Raw genomic sequence first — 21,604 nt, 5'->3', positions numbered from 1 at the left:
CACCAGTTTCCAACTTCCACAGCCATCCAAATGTCTGTGAAGGCTCCCATTTTATAGACCGAAAAATGTCTTACAATTCCCTGCAGCATGGAGTTGTGGATTTGTTTTTTGTCTAAACATACATAGGATTGTGCCTTAATCTGTTACGTATGTACTGGAATTTAAAAAAGTGCATGCAAGCTGGAAACAGAGAGGTTCAGTGGGTATATCATGTTTTTTAGTCTGGCATGGGGAAACAGAAATGTTTTGCCAAAGAAAACAAACAGAAGCCAATACAAAAGTGAATAATTTATTAGAGCTTTAATTGAAACATTTTCTACAGCTGCTATGTGACAGATTGGGAGGTCTTCAGTGTTTAGAAGAGCATACGTATCTAAAGACCACAGAGACTTTTGTTGTATTTTAAATACGGTTACGCACTGTTCGGCTGCTCAGTTGACCATGCATCTTCATCCCAGAGCTTGAACACACTTGAAAGACATGGAACTCAAAAGGGACCTGGAATGATTTAAAGATGCGTTAAAAACACAAATGCTTCTTTAACAAAAAGCTGAAAGCTTTGGCTAATAAGAAAAGCAAAGGTCTGGATCCGACTTTCCTGGGTCTCCACTCACAGGAGGTGCTCCCACTGGAGGAAAGGAGAGGGAGCGATTTTTGCTGATTCTGCCTTCCCTTGTAAAAGCTGCTCCAGAGGGTTCAATGACCCTCCAAGCGGTGGGAGAGGTGGTGTCAGGAAGGAATTACGGAGGCAGGGGAAATTGCAACTATCACCTCCTCTGCCGGAAGTTTCCTCGAGATCACACACCCTTTCACAGACAGACAGAACCCTTCTATTTTATAGAAGGGCAACTCTACAAGTATGTCAGCATTGCTAGATTTTGCTGTATTGAGTATAGCACCAGTCTGAGGACAACGTTCAGAAGAAGCAAGGTTGTTACCTTCTGGGTTAGCCAATTTGCTTTGCTGTTTATAAAATACTGTTTCAATTGTGATCTGATATGGAAAAACGTATTAAAAGCAGCCTAGCTATAGGTCCCTGCTCAAGAGATATGGTGGATTATTTTACAATGCAGACTTCATTTTTCTCGGGTGAAAATACTGATATTGGAGGACTCTACGCTGTAATATAATGTCAAAATATAATTAAGGCCAGGTCTCCAGTTAGTATGCAGCATTTAAACTCTACCGACGTAAGCAGAGCAGATTATACTTGCTGAAGATCTGGCATACAGAACTGTGCTGTTTAATATAAACGATGTTGTTGTTGTTGTTTTAAAGGAAGTTATTGCAGGCTGGAAACTTCCATGAGTATCCTGCTAAATGAAGGGGGCTTGGCTTACAAGCATTATGACAAATTGTGGTAATACAGATCTACCACTTTACTGCCTAATGCAATGCTAGAAAAGAATGTTAGGACTTTTTTTTTCCAGGAAAAAAAATACACAAAAAAAGGATACAACAAGAAAGGATACGCTTTGCATGACACAGTTTTACTGCAGTATTTACGCAGGAATGTTTCTAAGGAAGAACAGCAGAATGTGGTTTAATCTTTTTATCCTCTCTGTTACAGTTCTCATTCTTTATAGTGCGTTCTTTAAAAATGTGGTCATTTTTTGATCTTCTGACCCAAGGCAACAGCACCAAGCACAACAGTTCTGAAGCCACAACAAATGCAGTTTTAAGTACTGTATTAGTACAATGCCAGAGTACATAGCAAAATTCTGGTTTTACACCCTGTTCAAAGGCTAATTTCTCTCACCAGTGCAGACGCAGTCTCTGACAGAGGCTGCCCAATGGCACCATGTGCGAGAATATGCTAGCATGGTTCAGTACTAACTCTGCTACCTGTCCAAGCTATACAAGATACATTTATTTAAAACATCGTCAGTGAAATCATACATCAGCAGTCAACTAACCTCAGGACAGTGTTTATCTGCTACTTGGCACTTTTTTTTAACAAGCACTGAAACGAATAAAGGTAAACCATTTCGCTAACATTACTCCTTGGCACTGCAGTGACTTTGTCCCCTTTCGTACAAAGACCTCAAGCACCATGCCGTGGGAGGGGGTATGCATTTATTCATCACCTTGTCCTTGGCGCACACATCTTTTTTTCCAGGTGAGATTTCCTGCCTGGAACCAAGGTGCAATACTATCTCCTTGACTTGGTGCTGAGCCTTGAAGCAGGATAAGTCTGGAATCGGGAAGTGCGTCTAATATTGTGGAGAGCACTGAAAGTGCCTCTAAAGCTCAACAGGAAGTCAGTCAAGAACATGTCCTTTCCCTTTTGGTGAGGGGAAGGGTTGGTGGCAAGCATAAATTTTAGTTGCACCCCAGTGCTCTAAAGCCCTGGCAACAGGACATATCCATCTTATAAAAGCACCATAATGTTTTGATCCAATGTTGTCAACCACAGCCATTTTCCCTGATGAATAAGCAGCAACATTGCTAAGAATTCTATAATAATTTAACATTAGATTAAGTTAGGAAGGTTGTAGCACAGCAGAATGCAATAGCCAAAAGCCACACTCAAACAGGATTTTCAATCTGTGTTGATTCTGCTTCCAATCTATGACAATAATCAGTTTTACTTCATGGACTAGCATATAAAAACAAACATTTTCATTAATGAAAGATCTGAGAAAAATACTCAAAATTAGGACAATGCTGGGATATTCTTTAGAAAATTTTACAATAGGATTCAAATGCATAATTCTATCAAATTTAGTTAATGATCAGGAGTGTGGTTTTCTAAATAGCCAGAACCAATCAAATCTGCCCTCTACCCAAATAGCCATGAATCCAGGCTAAGGTATGTTTTAATCTTGCTTAAATGGGACCAAAGGACAGAGCACTCTGCATCACAGAATTGATCAGCTTCCATTCTGGGGGGGCAAAACAGAAACAGGGAACTTTGCAAAGGTGTGCAAGAAAGAAAAGATGTAGGTGATGGTCCCAAGCATTTTAAAAATTTGGCCCTGTTCACCTAGGGCTCCCAAACGCAAGTCCCTGAGTCAAAAATGTTCCCCACCACTACTCCTTTAGTATCTGCAGAAAGAAAACAGTATTGAGGCATCATGCTATGTAAGAGTCAGATTTTAGTAATTAGGACATCATTAGCTGGAATACAGTAGATAATTCTGTGCTTTAAGGAAATAATGGAAATGAAGTTTCCATCAGATTTGGGAAACCAGGTCGAGTTTTAGAAAGACATATGACTTTTCAAAAGCTTATTGGAAGAAAATCCTTTGCTGCTAGTAATTCTTAAATAAAAGACACCATGCTGACACACAGAGAGTGTGTATGTATGCGGAGAGGTTACAGTTACACCTTTTGTGTATGAGCAAGAAAATACCGACAATCTTCCTATTTTCAGGAAATGCATATGAAAGTTAGTTCAGATGAGTTTATATGTAGGAATGATTTGGGGAAATTGATTTGTCTTTATATCAAACAGGTTTTGTTGGAGAAGACAAACAGGGGTTAAAGAAGTTTAAGTTTGCTTTTTTATGAATGTTTGTTTTTAGCAGTAAATTTGGTGGCTGCCCAAATACCACTGTAGTCATTTTTCAGCTGCCCATCCTCTGCATAGCTGCTGTTTTGTTAGGCACACAGAATATAATCTGAAGCTTCCAAATGCATGCATTGAGCCACCCCTGCCAAAGTGACAGAAGAGCAAAATTCAAGCTGTAATTAAAACATTTAAAAGTTTCTGCCTGCTGCTGAGAACACAATAAACTAGGTGACAGGTGAACCTTTCTAGGAGGGAATTCCAGAGGTGAGGCCACAATTGCACCTGTATTCTACAGTTCTAGGCAGAAGAGTGAAAGAGAGACACAAGGCATTCATGGTCTTTCATTCTAAGTAATGGAATAATCTGTAAAGGAATTCACCCTGCTCCACTCCCTGCCCACTTAAGATAGAAAAGTGTTGCTATGTTGATCCAAAAGAAGTTGAAAAGCTTAAGACACCAATTTGTGTTCACATTAAGACAAAGGCCTAACATTCATGTTATAGGGTGAAGGTCAGGTTGAAATGTTTTCCCCCAGATTTCTTTTCTAAACATGGAAGAACACTGAATTTGGTGAGCTCCCACCTCCAGTATGAAGGAACACCGCTTTATCCCCTGAGTACTGGCAATGCAACAGCCTCGGCGGTTTTTTCAAATGCTGCAGACAAAATGAGACACAAGAGATTGGCTTACCATCAGATTCGCTTCCCTTTATCTTTTCTCTTCTCTTCTCTGGAATCTGGCTTTGGTCTTGCTGATCGAGCAAATTGCTAGGATTATATTAAGGAACATAAATCTAACAGTAAATTTTAGCAAGAACAATTGATATGCATTAAATTATTTAAGTAATAAAACCTATGCAACATGTTTTTGTTCCAAGATTATGACATTCCAGTCTCTATTTATAGCCATTCATTAAAAAAATTATGACGTGTTGAACAAACTGTTTTGGAAATGCACAGAAACATCCATATCTTTGATTTGCTAGTACTGAGAAAGAAAATTAAACTAAAAAGATGTATCAATACAGCCAAAAGTAGAGATACAAATATTTCTGCTTTATTATGAAATTTTATTTTGAAAAATTGGGTTAATTTAAGTAATTTCAATCTGTATGTGAAAAGAACCTGAACTTTATAAATCCCACTCTTTTTTGTTCTGTGCATCAAGTTGCTTGGTAATATGCAATACATATTGTGCTACTGATTAAATATTATGTTCTGCACTACGTATATATTATCACAAGTAAATATGAGTAGGGCTGTATTCTCAAGTCTGAAATGCACCAACTACACTTATAATATTAATTTATATTTTATTATAATAGTTTATTAGAATGCAAAGAAAATACTATTTAAGCTTGGGAAATCTTGACAAAACCAGTCACCAACAACAGGATGAGGAATTAGGTAATGCACAGAGACTGTGGTCCTAACTTGTACCTTTAGCAAGTGCCACATCTGACACAAGTTGGCTTATGCTATTTTAAACCGTCCTGAGACTTCAGTAGCAGATGGGATAAAGTCTTAAATAAACAAAACAAATAACATTGAAACATAGAAACAGAGTGAGTCAGAAGGGGCCTATCTATCTATCTATCTATCTATCTATCTATCTATCGTTTTTCAGAGAAGATTGTTTGATTTGCCCTTCAACTTAAATGGGAATAAATAACATGCAGAGAAACTTCACCATACACTGAGCAAGTATAAGACTGAAAGGCAAGATTCTGAAAGCAGGGCTAATATAGAAATGAAAATGAGAAAAACACATTGGGAAAGGATACGACCACCATGGGCTTGTCAAACAGAATATATCCATTTACTTCTTTTAAGGCTTTAGCAGCAGCTTTTTCATTAGGAAGCCCAATAAAAGCTTGTCCTTTCATGCGGCCTTCTTTCATTAGACGTATGTCAAACCTAGAACAAGAGACAAGAACATTTCAACTCTTTATCTGACATCTAGTACATGTTGCAATGAACAATTAGCATAAGGAAGGAGCAGTGATAGTCATGTAATTCTCTCAGAATTCATACCATGCAAAGACAGAAAGCTGCATTTTATAACTATAGACATCTTTGCATTCAACATGTCTTCCAAGCCTAAGGTTCCTGTGTGGTTCTAGAAAAACGGGGCAGAATTTAAGTTCTATTGAAGCAGGGAAAGTCATTATCTTCTTCTGCTACTGCTCCCACCCCAACCAAATCCAACTATCTAATTTCCCAAATTCAAGGATCCATGGAATAAACTGGAAGTTCTCTGGATATACAGCATGCTTGAGTTGACCCATTTATTATCCATATTCACCCCAGTGCCTCTAGTTTCCAAGATGCATATTTGTTTATCTTATTTAAAATATTTATATCCCGCCCTATAAGAAAAACATCCCAGGATGGCTTACAAAAACTGTAACGATCGATAAACAAGCATCAAATAACAATAGTATCTGGGGAGCACATGTTCCCTTAGTCTCAGCTGATTTCCTATTTTTTTTCATTTCTTCTGTTCATTGCATTGCTCTTCTTACTACTTCTGGGACTTATTCTTTCCCACTGTGTCAGTTTCCCCTTCAAACAATCTCACTTCCTCTCCCATCTGTCCTCCATTCAAGCCTTTCCTTTCATAACTTAGTTGCTTTTTCATCCCTTCATTGCCAGAAGTTATTCCAGCAGTATCTGGAATACTCTTATCTACCCGCTCTGCTGGTTTTGAACCCATACATTTCATTGTCCTCTTTCACCATCGTTAGAACTTTAAGCAGTGGGAGATGGGGAAGGGGAAGAATCTACTAGAAACCAGAAGAAAACTAAGTGCATGGATGTACCAGTGTGGCGTAGTGGTTAAGAGCATGGGACTGGGACTCAGACGATCTGGGTTCTAGTCCCCGCTCAGCCATGGAGCCAACCGGGTGACTTTGGGCCAGTCACAGACTCTCAGCCCAACCTACCTCACAGGGTTGTTGTTGTGGGGATAAGATGGAGGAGGAGATGTAAGCTGCCTTGAGCCCTTTGTAGGAAAAAGGCAGGATATAAATTGAAAAATAAATAAATAAATAAATAAAATGTATACTTCGGCTCACCCAGTCAAGAGAAGTCCAACACATAAAAGCAGTCAATGAGCCATTACTTACATGATACGCTCGGTTTCTGATGAAAAGTCAACATATCTTCCAAAAATAAACTTCAAATCCTGGATTAAAATAAAGCACATCAGGAAAAGTTAGCAACACTTGCTAAAAGAACCAAGAAATATTATGTGCATTTTCCACTTACCTTTTCCTGAACTTGCTTCGACAGATTCTTCACATAAATTCTACAATTTGGATCACCAGGCTCATAATTTTTGAAGACAGAAAGTGTTTCCATTTCTTGAGCACAGAAAGAGAAAAGTTATTTGTGATGTGGGATATGCATTTTAAGAAGATTTTTATTCTTAAATCTTTACAGCCAATTCTCAACATAATGTATTCACTACGTCAAACACTAAAATATTAACATAACATGAGCAACATTTCAAAAATTAAATAGCAAGAAATTAGCACTGACACTGCAGGGTATAAAAGCCTTTCCAATTGCAAAAATCACCTCTTTTAGACACTCTGCCTTTCTCCAGCTCTCTTTTAGAAATGAATTCTGAAGGTATTTCATCCTCCTCTTCTTCCATCTCTTCTTTATGGTTGGAACTGGGGGCAGGAAAGATTTTTCCAAATCCTTCATTAGAGATTTCATCAGCTACTGCATGAACATCTAAGAAAAAAGGTCCAGAACATTTAATTGGCTCATTATCCAGAGGCACAAGAGATCTCAGACAAATGAAAATCAGAAATAGTTACTGCATCCAATCTAAAATTTAAGCATGCTTAAATCCAATAAATTTAAATATACTGTAGCCACTATCAGTGTTAAATAAATCCCTGCCAAAGGATAGAAACAGAAAGTTATAATGCTAAAACAAATGAGAAGCTTCAATGTTGAACAGAAATAGAAATTTACATCTGCAATCTGAAAAACCCATCACACTTGCTGAACTGACTGCCAGTAACACATTTTGAACATTCAAGGTAATGCAATTATATTTAATCTTACAACAGTCTTACATCAGTATTATTTCTGCCATGTTGTAGATGGGGCTAAGGGGCTGCTTGAGGCCATTTATGGACTTCCAGAGGAAAGGCACAACTCCTGAATTATAGCTCCGTTTCTAAGCTGCTACACCACATCTGCTTCTAACTACATCACTAGCTTGTAACGGTGTAAGAAGATGCTCATAGCATACCATCATTGTGCTCCTGGCTTTTCTGAAGAGTGGCTGGTACATCTGAAGAAATGTGAAACTCAATTTTTTTAGGACCTACAGGCTGCGGTTGCTCAAACACGTCTGAAGGCAACAGTGCAGGGTGCAAATTACTGTTTAAAATACAATACCAAGTTTATTTTAAGTTGTTTTACTGAATGAATTTTCCACATGAACATCTATTCCCAAACTATTTTACATTGTTTTGAAGATATTTTTTTCAAACTGTCTTTTAAAGACCTTTTGTTTAAAAACCACACACAATAACAGGTAGTCTAAAAGCAATCTAACTTGTTAATTTTTAATAACTTTTAAAATTGTTTAATAACATTTAATATTGTTGGACTCTTAAACATTTGGTATACAGGATTAAATATTGGAATATATAAGCTCAGTGTATCTTACCAGGAATTCTAAGTCACATCTTTGCATAAACTGAACAAAATCACAACTACAAAAATACAGGGATAAGTGCAATTTTACGTTGTGTGCCTAATGTGCATGCAACAGTGGGATTTGATGGCAAATCGTGGATTAATTTGTGGGTCTGTACACCATGCAGGAGCCACTTCCAATTGCTGTAAACAACCTATGAAGAAATTAATAGTGTCTGATGTCTGAACCCAGGGATGTTTGTGGGTTGACTAATCCAAAGGTTTAACTTTAGTTTGTTTAACCTGTGAAAAGCCAAAAATGTCCAAGTTCAGATGTCACACCCTCTATGGATGACTATGTTATGACTATGACTGTTATTTAAAGATGGAAGTGGAAAGTGTACAGGACACAATGTGCCCATTCTCTCATAAACATGCATGACAACCCCTGCATAGTTTAAAACCATGGGTTGCTATGTTTGAACCAGGTTTGTAAGTGGTAGTATGAAAAGGGAAAAAAAGAAACTTTAGCCTAGTAGTGGCAGCAGTAGCAGTCTTCTAATTTTTTGTTCTGTCAAGCTTTGGAAAAGTTATTGGCCTTGATCTGCAGAACAGTATCCGACTCTTCTGTGCCACTAGCAGAAATGACTACTACAGCAAATGATAGCTAGCTTAGATTAAGTCCTCCTGATCTGAGATAGGTAGCAGAGCTTGCAGAAGAATGTTCCACTGACTTGCCCTGTTCTAGAAATACTAGTTTGAACTGGCTCCCAAGGCTGCAATATGAAGCCCCTTGTTCCACTAGTGGTTATTCCTGCTAGTGCAATGCAGTTGGTGCTAGCAAACTGGCAGTGCTGGATACTGTCCAATGTTTGTTTTTTCAAATGCAGCAGTGGTAGAAGGTTCACAGAGATCTTAAGGAAATGGCAACCCTTGGAAGATGAAACTAGCAACTGCATGGTTTCTTTTCAAAAGAAATGTAGACACAAAAATACAAAAGAAAAGCCGCAAATCCACAAAAAAATAACTAAATCTGAGATACGAAACTTACAAAAATATTTTCTTTCCAATCATTTGTTATGATTACAAGGGTCTAAGTCTCATACCAACAAACAATAAGCTAAGATAAACAAGTATATATATTTCCATGATTTTTTTTCCTTGCTATGACAACAGCTTCACTCCCACACAATGGTAATTCAATTTTGTTATGTTTAAACCCTGGCTTACAGAGTGAGAACTAGATTCTATTTGTTTTTTATCAGTGGGAGTAGCTAACTAAGCCAGGGAGGAAGTGTCTCTGGCTTGGTTACTGTTACATCTGAATCTGGAACTCTGACTTATTTCAGAGTTGTAACCTAAGAACAAAGCCAAGAAATATACCGTTCTTTCAACTGAGATATCTAGAAGAAAATACAACTGAGATTGTCACTACACGGAAATACTCTTATTAAATATTTTTGTCAATACCTGTGGGGAGTAGGTAGGGAGACATTTAGTAAGTCTTTTATCTTTCTCCTTTTTCTTGCACGATGTGGCTTTGTTGGTATCTGTCGTTTTGGCTGAAGGCTTGCTAATTCCATCAGTTTTGTAAATCTGAATATTAACACACAGAATACACAGTCACCTTTCCATTATTGTCTCTGATTAGAAAACATGGAGGTTTTTTAGTCAATACCGAACAGAATCAGTCACCCACCCCTCAGGATTTCTATATATTTTTTTTTTAACGACTGGTCTGTAAGGTGGTAGAAAGTCATTTGTCAGGCATTCCACTGACCTAGAAGATCTGGATGAAAACCGAGAAGCAATAAAGACAAGCTTCCTTTTTTGGTTCTTTTCTATAAAGAATCATGCTACAAGGAAACTCAGGAAAACATAAAACCCCCCAAACATAGGATAGTTTTTAAATTTGCATTAAATTATGAATTTGCATTAAGGAAGAAGTTGGAAAGGGCAAGAGGTCTTTTTCTGTCTCAACATGATTGGGTGCCAGATTAGTAAGGATATGTGAGAGGGTCTTTTCTGTAGCTGCCCTACTTGTGAAACTCCCCTCAACCCTGCCCCACAGAGTATCTGTTTGGCTCCCTTTTTTAAGCAACCACTGCCTGAAGAAGAGAATTCTCTTTTGAGCATTCCATTAATTTTGGCAGTTTAAGCTGTCTGTTATATGCTATGGTACTTATGTTTGCTGTCTTTTAATTAGGATCTAATATGTCTTGCAAGTTGTCAGCTGCCCCAAGTGCTACTTTGATTTAACTAAAAAGGCAGGATATATTCAGACTTCTTTGATTTAAACTCATTGATTCCATGCTATCAGAGTGTCAAAGACAAGAAGAAAAATTCTGGAGATACCTCCTGTATAACAAATGTCATTACTAAGTTGTATCAGGACAATTTGTGCTTCCGATAGCCAACCAAATGCACCAGAGTTTGGTAAGAACTTTACTACAGCATACATGCAATGGGAAGTGGGGCTCACATTAATGTGCACTTATTTTACTCCTGTGAACCATTTTAAAATAGAAGACATTAAAATGAAATGCAGCTCTTAAACACTTCCAGTTACTATCAATGTTTAAATGTCAATACTATTAAAGACATTGTTTAAATGCTGAATTCTGCTAAAAGCATAAACCTAATTACGTTTAACAAGATATTTGATAAAACTAATATTCTAGTCTCCCCGTAGCTGACAGCTGGATATTAACAGTGGTGATTGTGTCTAGCACCCATTTCCACAAACAGAAATATTCAGAATTTATATTGGCCAGTTCTTCATTATCATAGCAGAAGGTCAGGGCAAGGCACAACATTTGTACCACTGCAAGTCTATTTGAACCACACACACTTTTGCTGAAAGTTACTTTTAAGGTTGAACAATGCTGCTTTAGTTTCCGAAGTCCCTAATCTCCAAGTTTACCTATCCATAGGCCAAAAGAAACAACACCAACTCCTAAAGACAACGGCTTGCTGCAGGATATCACCAACCTTTCTTTTTCTTCTTCATCTGCACTTTCATATTCTGACTCCTCTTTGCTGGAATCCTGACTGTCATCTTCTTCGGGCAAAGGAGGCTCCTCCGGCGGCAGTGGTGGAATAGGAGGTGGCAAGGGGATATACTCTTCATACTGAACAAAGAAAAAAACACAGACAACCTCTTTGACATCTGAGTCATATGTTTGATCATTCAGATCAAAGAGATCTTTGTATATAAAGTGAATGTGTGGCTGAATGAGTGGCTGGCATTTATTCATTTATTAGATTTATATCCTACTTTTTTCTAACAAACTCAAAGTGGCTTACATAACAACCCCTCCACCTCTTAATCTTATTCCCACCACCACCACCACCCTGTGAGGTAGCTTGGACTGAGTCTGTGGCTGTCTCAAAGTCAGTCATTTGGCTCCATGGCCAAGCAGGGACTAGAACCCAGATAGTCTAAGTCCCGGTCGCAAGCTCTTAAGTAGTATACTACCCTTGCTTTGGCTTTCGCATACCCTACTGCAAGTAGTGAATGGGAAGGACTGGATTCAAAGGCCTCTGTAATTCCAAAGTCACTGAGCCAGTTTGCATGTCACAGAAGTGAATCATCGCTTAATTAACACTAGATTTGCCAGGATGTCTGTGAGCTGCTTCTGGCTAACTCTGGATTGTTTAATCCGTAAGCTACACAGAGTATGTGGGCTCAGAAATTATGATAACCTATGAGTGGGGACTTGGTAGAATATTTCTGAAAGATGGAAGCAGGGATTTGCATCCCTGCAAATCTTGGGTTAATTAACCCACAATTTGCCAGCATGACATAAAACCAAGTCACTCTATAAATTTTGGATATACTTGAGAAATATAAAACAGTCACACAGGTAAGAATAGGAAGGAGCAGGAGCAAGGAAACTAAGTCTTTTATGTGTCATTGATTTCATTACAGTAACAACAAGAAGTTGGACCACTCTAAAAGCAGATTTAACTGTGGTAACAGGATAAAATCTTGAATACAGAACTTGACTTCATTCAAATTGTTGTAGCATCCAACCTCTGAAGCAATTTACCAATTGCTATTTTAAACCCATCTCCTCAGCTCTAACATTTAGGCATCTCATGAAAGCCCTTGTAGGAAATCAAATATTTCTTTAGTTACTGGCCAGAGTCTCTAAAAAGCAAGAGCAGCTTTAAACAGTGCATACAATGATGCTTTTATTTACAAAAGTTTCATACCATGGGAGGTCGAGCAGTAATTGGTCCAAAGGGAGGTGGAAGATTCATTTTGTTCATAAGATGCAAAACCTGCAGAGTAACAATAGCAATTTAGTTTTCATGTAGCATTTCTCTTTTAAGTACACAAACACCGCACATAATTATGCTAGTAATCCTAACAGCCACTGTTATAGGAGAGCCCACATTTTACAACTGCCTTGAGAAATTCTTTGCCATACTACTTCCAGTACTCTATGCTTGCAAAATCAGGCCAGGGATGTCTGTAATTGTTTCACTCTTCCTATAACCAATGAGTAGTTCAGAACAGAAAGTTCTGGGACCAGAAAAATGCATTCAAGCTAATGCTACAAGTGAAATAAGCAATATCAACTAAACAAACAGGACATATGTATCTTTCTTATCTAGCTTTATTTTTGAAATCTTTAGCTGAAAGAGAGATGGGGTAAATCTTAGCATAAGATTTGGAAATTTTTTAAAAAATGAAAAAAATCATCTGAAACATTTCTCACCTACAATAGAGATTTTACAACCAACAATAAGATCCTGTAGCTTTTATAGTAAAAAAAAAAAAAAAAGGAATTGTAGGAAAAGTGACATTTTTAGAGCCAAAAGTGAAAATGTAACTCATGCTCTAAGTGTACTTATTTTACAGTCAGCAACAAGTATGTTCATTGCAGCTACTCCAAAACAAAGAAGAGAAGCTTCAATATAGTTTAAGGATGCAACATTTAGGATGCAATACGATGCATGTTTACAGAGAAAAAATCCTACAACTCCCACCAGTACCAAGTCATCACAGTTGGCTGGGGAATGCTTAGTTGTAGGACTTTGTTCTGTCAAATCATGTGCCCTTAATCCATTAATCAGCAATAGCTGATTAAAACCCACTATTACATAAGTTACCTCTCTCCTTTCTTAATACAAGCACCGATAAAATATGTGAAAGGAAGACACCCCGAAAAGTAATATTCTTTACAACACAATAAATGAGGAAGATGATATCTGCTGACCCATGCATACGTTGACTATGTAAGTATGTTTCTCTTTAGAAGTATTGTTTTTTCTCATACACAAATTCATGCGAATTCAGGCTGCAATCCTTATGCAAAAGTACAACTGAGTGGGCGCCTGACTGACTTTTCATAATCCATATCACCTAAGATTTCATTAACAAGGCAACAACCCTAATACAACCGCCAAATATCTTTGCAATATTGACTGGCCCATAAGCAACTACTGGTGAACAAGTTCAGAAGATTCTGCAAATCATTTATGAATTTTAACAAGGATAGATCACAATGTAGTGGTTTCGCTTGAAACAGAAAAAAAGCAATGTTATGGGGTCAGTGAAAATACAGGCATTTCTTTTCACTTTCCTTTCACGATGAGCAATGCAGTAGTGGAAGAAATCTAGCTTTGGAATACTGACTGATACACACATAGCAGCAAAGTGAAACAATGCCAGTGAGTACAGGCTTATGACTCGATATCAAGTGAGAGTGTGCATCTTCACTTACCTGCACATAAAACTTAGGCACACTTGCCAAGGCATTTGCTATGTTGGCTAAGATCGTACTTGAAGGTGGGGGATAGAGATATTTAAGGCAAGAATTTATGGGAAATGTTAACCTGTGAGGGAAGACAAATCAAGGAGTTTAGATTTTAATAGACTGAAATATATGGAATTTCATTTAGCAGAAGTTCAAATATTTAGGGAACCCGTGCCCTCTTCAGATGTTTTGAACTACAACTTCCAGCAGCCTAACCCCAAGAGGGCAACAAGGTCCCCATCCTTGGAGTTTAAAAGCACTGAATAAACTGCTAGTTCTCAAAAAAACATTTTTAAAATGTCATAGACTGCCCCTGTAGCATTTTAGGATTCATGTGTTTATTGATTTATTATTATGTATCAGCCTCCTTTAATTTCTTCTTAAGTTCAGTTAAATACACCATTAGGAGCACAACTTGAAATCCACAGGATTCAAAGAACCATGCCACAAGTTCCAGGAAGGCTAGGAGTACTGTATTTGTTTTTCAGTAGTCCTGTAATCACATGAGAAGCCCCTTTAGAGACAAGGGGAATTTCAGTAGCAGTAACATGTTGTTCCAAGGTAAATATTCCATTGGGCACATACAAGTGCACCTTATGCATAGTCATAACAACTTCTTAGATCCTGATGTATTTTGAGGATATTCAAGAACTGCCATGTCCCAATAAATCTCAGCAAACAAGACCAAAGTCTACTTTGGCATCAAGACCAAAAGGAAGTTCAATCACAGAATCATAGAGTAGTGGAGTTGGAAGAGTTCATGAAGGCCATTGGGTCCAACCCCCTGCTGTTGCAGGACATCAAATTACACCATCCCACTCAACATTGAGTATGACAACTTTTGTGGTAGGGTTCCTGAATTCTATACGTATGCAAGACTTCGTTTTAGCCAAAAAAATGTTAATATTAAGAAAACATTATTTAAGGTAATGATAGAATTGTAAGTGGATGTAACTTGTGGAATCTGTATTAAGAAAACAGCACTGGTTTCCAATTTATTTGTCAAACTGTGTGCAAGCATTTTAAGACTTGGATCCAACATAACCATTTTAGCATCTTTTATCAGAACTGTAGTACCAACCCATGACTAGGAGCGATTCCAGTTTCAATTTTGAGGCAGTTTAGTTCCTTCCGTTCTTTCTCTTCTTTCACTGGTTCTTCAAGGCTTATAAAAACAAACACAAGAGAAATTTAATACACTGCAAAGTTATGCACTGTGCTGACATTACCCTAATTATACTATATGACTTGCGTTGTGTATTTAACAAGCCATTCACCAAGTAACATTTCTAAGGGAGCAATCCTATGGCCTCCAAGACAGCATCTTTGGGGCTAAAGGACAGTTAAGATTCCCAGATCCAAGGTCAGAAACAATAGCAGCTGGAGTTCCACCCACACCTCTGGTATGGAAAGAAAAATGCTGCTTACTTTCTGAGGTAAGGAATGCAATCTTGGTGGAGAGTGTTTGGAGAGGAGGGGAAGAGATGGGAAAGGGCAGCAGAGGTGACATTCACTCTCCTGGCTCCCTGTCCTCCACTGGAAGACCATGGGCCTCCAAGTTCAATAGCTTGCTATAAGATTGTGCCCCAAGTCATTCCACAGGTCTTGGGTGATCTGTATCTCTTTGGAAAAATATACCCAACAGAAGACAATAAAAGTAGAATCCATATATTTTAAAAATGATACCTATAATGCTGCTTGATTTCCTTTCCCTCCCATTTTACTTGGAGAAAAAATAGCTAATACAATTGCTCCTGTGGCAAACTACTAGGAGTTTGGTATTACATTTATATTCCTCTTTTTTTTTTGCTTTCAAGAATCTCAGGGTGGCTTACATAATCCTCCTCCCCTTAATCTTTTCCTCCCAATAATCCTTTAAGTTGGTTTAGCCTGAGAGTCAGTGACTTGTTCAAAATCAACCAGTAGGACTTATGGCCTCTAAAACCCAGATCTCCCAGATCCCAGTCCAACACTCTGACCAACTGCTAGTCCTTGATAATTTGCATACATTTATACATTTATGTAAAATCCACTCTTGCATTTAGGGCAGAATGATATAAACTGTCTAACTGTAGTGACTCATTAAACTAAAAGTTCTAATCCGAATAGGATTTGGACAGATCCATATTTACTACAGAAAAACTTTGGTTTACTGACTACTTATTAAATATGCAGAAAAAGTTTACTGACTACTTAAGTGTTCAAAGCAGTTTTATAAAACAGGAATCCACATACCTCTTGTCATTATTAGATAGCGAAGGCTGGCTAAATGCCCGATTGTTGTCTTGGTCCTTGGCATATTCAGCTACCAACGTGTGGCCTAGGAGGTGCAGCTGATGCAATCTTGACAGAGCCTTCAATTGAGCACAACAGTCAGCCAAATCAACATTTAAGCATATCTCAAGGCAGACTGATGGGGGGGGGGGGGGGTAAGCAGTCCCTTCCTCCCTCTTTCCCCTTCTAATTTAGTTTGCCTAGAAATGGCTAATATAGGAACAGCAAAACTAGTTTATTAGGCAAGTTCAACAACTCTGTCTTCCATTTACATTCTTAGGTTGCCATTCTATACTCACTCACATGGGAGTGAGTCTCACTGAACTCAGAGTATCTTATTTCTAAGTAGACATATAATGGATCGTGCTGTTCATGACCAAGCTGACCAATACCAGTGTTTGGGACTGCAATACTTATATGTGCACGCCCGGGAATGAGCCCCACTGAACTCAGCGAGGTTGAAATCTTCCTCCTAATTAATTTATTTCTAATTAATTGCTTTAATTACATTTTGCCAGTTCTTTTAAAAATTGACTTAACTTCTATTCCGAAAATACTGGCTCATTGATCATTACTTAAATGGACCATTAGTGCACATATTCCCTTTCCAAAAGAGAATACAGTCTAAAAGTAGACAGAAGATGAAAGGAGAGGAGGAGAAACCCAACTTCTCAACAGAAGGCACGCCAGCGAAAAATTTTGGTCAGTTGTCATACATGACTGTGGAGCTTATCTACAGAACTCTTGTTCATGCAAGCCTGGATAGGCAGCAACTACAGAGGGCTGTCGAGTACCGAAAAGGTGGGTTGTTTTTACACAGTGGCTCACAAGTCAAGCAAGACTGCTGAACAAGGGCTCCTACAGACTTTTATCAGCATTAGACACTCAACTGTATACGAGCAAACCATTTTAGCCCAAGAGCTTTATTCCCCTGTGGTTAACCTTCCAGTGGCCATGTGTCAACAATTAAAAGGACCAAAGCAAAAAGGGAGCCCTCATCTCACCCCTACCAAACAACTGGGCCAAAATAAACAGTCCCTCTAGCTTTAATGGGAGGCTTTAAAAATGTAATTATGGGGGGGAGTTGGTGAAATTCATAGCACAGAAGGGATAATCCTTTACTCTTTAGCTAGAACTCTGCCCAAAAATAGCACTCTCTTACAGCAAGCAAGCTGTTAAAACTCTTCGAGGAAATAAGAAGTGGGTCAAGAAGCAGGGGGCCCTAGCCCATGCAGCAGAAATTTTCCACCTTATCCTAAAGTATCTCACTGTTTTCTAGCAGTGCTGACATGCATAGGAATCTATAGCTTTTTAAAGGAACCCCACAGTTCCTTGCTCTTCAAACAAGTATGCAGAGCCTATACAAGCATGCAATTGATCAGCCAAGAGAGAACAAATGGAAAGACTTCTAGCACTAATACATACCTGAGCAGCTGCATTTTCATTGGGGAAAGTAGCAAAAGCTGTGTGTTTCTGCAAAACAAGCCAGACACTGAATTAAGAAAACACCAACGTGTAAAGTATCCATTGCACTACGGCATTTTCTGTAACAGTCAAGGAACATGCAGCAAGGAGCAGCATACTTGAGTGCTGTGCACCAGTCTTCTCAGTGCTTGTGTCACCATGTGGCAGATCTTCATGCTAACATTCAGAGGCAATGAGGTACAATTCCCATTGTGTCCACCCTGTATTTCTTCACTAATCTCAGGAGGCATACCCTAAGGCATGGGTCCTCAAACTATGGCCTGGGGGCCGGATCCGGCCCACCATGCCCGTTTATCCAGCCCATCATGCCCATTTGGACCCACTGCCCGCGCCCCCATGCACACCTGCCGCCACCCACCTCGCCCTGCACATGGGGAGGCAGCGGTTTGCTCGCTCGGAGAAAACTATCTACGAGCGAGCGAGCCGCTGCCTTGTGCGCCCGCCTTGCGGCACGTGCCTGCCCCCCGCTTTGCTTCCCCTCACTGTGCGCCCCACCCCATCTCAGCATGCATGCATGCACACCCACATGCCCCGCCCTGCCCCGGACCGTGTGCACTGCCAGCACCACCTTTCCGGCCAGCACCCAGCACTGGCACCTTTCAGCTGGTGAAAAAGTTTGAGGACCCCTGCCCTAAGATCATTCCAGTCAAGTCAGTTATCAACTAATACCTTCAAGCCACCTCTCCTATTCATAATGGACAGAAAGCAGTAAAAAAAGCCATTGTGTTTGTTACTCCTGATTCTTCCCTAACTATGAGAAGAAAATATAAAGATCATATACAGTCAAAAGAACCTTTTGGACAATATGAGTTGCCCTATAACCAAAGATCTCAGATTGACACAATAAAAGCAAAAGTAATACAACTAATGATAGTCACATCTAGTCCAAACATTTCTTGATGAAAGAAATCCAGAGACAAAACATTCTCAACAGATAGCTGCCCAGTCCCACTTGAAGACTTCCAAATAGTAAGAACCCATGAGACCCCTATGTTGTCTGTTCCATCATTTATATATTTATTTCATTACTATAGTTCACAACAGCCGGAGCCCTCTAGAAAGTTCACAACAATCAAATACAAAAGATACAGTAAAACAATACAGAATTACAGTTTGCAAGTTAAAGCAGCTAAAAACTTACAAAATTATAAAACAGTATAACATCAAAAACATTTTCATTAAAAGCTAGACCTAATTAAAAACAATGGGCGTAGCCCATTTTGGTATCATATGTTAATATATACCATTTAATGCTTTGGAATAGAAAGCATTTTTAATCTGATACAAAAAAGATAACCATGTTGGTGCCAAACAGGCCTCAGAGGGGAGACCATCCTACAACTGGAGGGCCACCACTGAAAAGGCACTCCTTGTTGCCGCTTTCTTGGTTGAGTAGCTCTTATGGTCAAGAGGTTTCTCCCACTATTCAACTGAGATCTCCCTCCCATAACTTAAGCCCATAAAATTGATCTTACTCACTGGAAGAGCAGAGAACAAGTCCCCCCCCCCCCACTCTTTAATGTGAAAGTCTATCAACCTCCTGAAGAGTGCTATCACGCCACTGCACCACCTATCTTCTCCAGGTTAGACATGCTCAGATCCTTCCACTTTTCCTCATACAGTTTCTTTTTTCTAACCCTAACCATCTTCACTGTTCTCCAATCATAAGAACATGATGTTGGATCAGACCAAAGTCCAGCATCATGTACACATGGTGACAAGCCAGCTGCCACAGGATCACTCAGGCAGGTTGGGTGCATGACCTCTGCCTGCCCAAGCTCCTCAGCAAATGGTGTATGCAGGAATGCCACCTCTAGTAAAGGAGGTTGCACATTGCCAGCAAGGCTAGTAGCCACTGATGGAAAAAACTGGAATCCTTTGTAGTGATGTGATAATCATGGCACCCAAAACTGGATATAATTCTTCAGATGAGGTATGACACTTAGTGTGGTGACAATTGTAATTATGACTTTTCTTGAAATGGAAATTATTTTGTTAGTGTGCCCTAAAAGCACATCAGACATTTTCACAGTTGGATCACACTGCTAATTCATGTTCATCAAACGCTCAAATCCTTTTTATAATTACTGCTGCCGAACCAGGTATTCCCTACCTTTTTGGCTAAATTCAGAACTTTGCATTTGTCTTTAGTGAATATCAATTTTTTGATTTTGGCTTGATTTCCCATTCTAACAAGGCCACTTCGAATGTTATTCCTATCTTCTTAGGAAATAGGGCAGGTGCAACTTCTCCCTATTCCCCACAGTAGCAAGGAAATGCTACACCTGTTGAATCTCTGACTCCCCAGAGCCCTGACAGGAAGGAAAAGCAGCCTGGCCAGGCGTGCTGTGGATAATCTCCTCCGCATCGCAACTTCAGGAGATGAGACCAGCTCCCACAGAGGAGACTCTCCCCCTGCCACTTCTCTACCGCTGCCCTTGCCTAACCAGAGAAAGTTGCTGCCTTCCTACCAGCCTCCCGTGGTCGGAGAGGACCCGTACGGACGACGCTCCGAAGTGCCTCAGTAAATCCTCCTTCTCCGGTGCCGTCAACACGGCGGGCAGATGCCGCACCAGGAGGATCCGGCTGTTTCTCCCTGGCCGCGGCCGCTGATCAGGCTCCTCCGAACTGGGCGCCGCCATATTATCACCGTCGGGGAAGGTGCCTAAGGTATCGCTGCGCATGCGCCTACCTACACGAGCGTCTCGTGGAAGGCTGGCGCTGAAGCGTAAACTTCGGAAAGAGAAGGGAAATCTCGCGAGAATGAGCGAGGTTTCGGGTCAGAGCGTCGTTCTCTAAGTCGAAAGCAGTACAGTTCAATTGCTGTCCCATCACCACTTCTGGTATTCGATTGAATTAAGATGATTCATATTTGTATCCCTCATTTTTCCTCCTGCAAAGAACCCAAGGAGGTTCATATAAGCTTTCTTCCTTCCATTTTACTCTCGCGGCATACAAATATTTTAAATAAATAAACTCCATTATAGGGAGCGGTACGAGAATTCAGGTTATGGTCCAGCACTCAAACCATTGCACCGCACTGGCTGTCCACCGACTAGATGCTGAAATGCACTGGACGCTTGCCCCTTTGAAAGCTGTAGTGCAGCTTGCATGGCAAGAACCCCTCTTTTGCATCTCGCTCCTCCAAACTGAAGTTCTGCTGACTTCTGCACATGGAAGTCTCGCTTTCATTTAATAAAGGACATTTCCTAAAGTTCACAGGGCATCGTGGAGTGTTAATACGGTAGCTTCACTTTAGTTCCGGAAGTTAAGATAGTTTCTTTACTTCTAGGGAGCAATGTGTATTAACAAGGTTAACCGCGCATGCTCTGTCGGAGAGAGTCGTTCCATCGGGCGGAGAGCTTGTGATACTCGGGAACTTGAGCATCTTCGGTTGCTTCTCCGAGGATGCGGAGGCGGAGCGAGCGTTTCACGTACGGTGCCCACGGAAGCATTGAAATAAACATGTTTAATAAACTCTTTAAGTGCTGCAAGACTATTTCTTGTTGAATCTATACTGAGCTTTAAAGGATGCCGCCACACCCATTTATTTATTTATTTAGGAAGCTTCTATGCCGCCCCATTCGCCGAAGCCTCGGGCGGCTCACAATAAACACAATATAAAAACAATATAATTTGAGTCGACCTGGCCAAAAATAAATAAATAAATAATATTAACAATTAAAATAACATTTGAATAAAAAGGTCTTAGCCTGGCGCCGAAGGCAAGAACTTCGAGAGATTTTTCTTACTGGGACTTTGCAAATCCTAAAGGTACTGGCTGGGACTTGCAAGACTTCCCCGCCCTCCTGGTGTATGCCGAGAGTTGTAGGACTTCTTAAATCTCATGCCCAGGACTGCACCCCAGAGCAGTTACCTGATCCTGAGCGGATTATTTG

The 21,604-nt window shown here is 39.7% G+C and overlaps 1 protein-coding gene across 3 annotated transcripts; it reads right to left on the bottom strand.

Annotated features, from left to right (window-relative positions):
- Nucleotides 1–273: 273 nt before the first annotated feature.
- RNPC3 (RNA binding region (RNP1, RRM) containing 3) lies at nucleotides 274–20,397 on the bottom strand. 3 transcript variants are annotated; one of them, XM_044432516.1, is made up of 15 exons: nucleotides 20,177–20,397; nucleotides 17,646–17,693; nucleotides 16,182–16,300; nucleotides 15,028–15,111; nucleotides 13,914–14,025; nucleotides 12,397–12,465; nucleotides 11,170–11,309; nucleotides 9,649–9,774; nucleotides 7,787–7,917; nucleotides 7,096–7,257; nucleotides 6,784–6,878; nucleotides 6,642–6,700; nucleotides 5,298–5,430; nucleotides 4,205–4,281; nucleotides 274–1,655 (listed from the first exon to the last, which is right to left on the bottom strand). In XM_044432516.1, the coding sequence occupies exons 1-14, from the start codon at nucleotides 20,387–20,389 to the stop codon at nucleotides 4,207–4,209; spliced, it is 1,566 nt and encodes a 521-aa protein (XP_044288451.1). In that variant the 5' UTR covers nucleotides 20,390–20,397; the 3' UTR covers nucleotides 274–1,655; nucleotides 4,205–4,206. The 3 variants fall into 3 exon arrangements, with proteins under 3 accessions (XP_044288451.1, XP_044288452.1, XP_044288450.1); XM_044432517.1 differs by having other exon boundaries at nucleotides 274–1,518; XM_044432515.1 differs by having other exon boundaries at nucleotides 274–498.
- Between the last annotated feature and the right edge of the window lie 1,207 nt (nucleotides 20,398–21,604).

This window comes from Varanus komodoensis, unplaced genomic scaffold, assembly GCF_004798865.1.
Source record: "Varanus komodoensis strain SLA01 unplaced genomic scaffold, ASM479886v1 scaffold24, whole genome shotgun sequence".
NCBI classification, from domain to species: Eukaryota; Metazoa; Chordata; class Lepidosauria; order Squamata; family Varanidae; genus Varanus; species Varanus komodoensis.
This window is presented reverse-complemented; position numbering and strand designations above follow the sequence as displayed.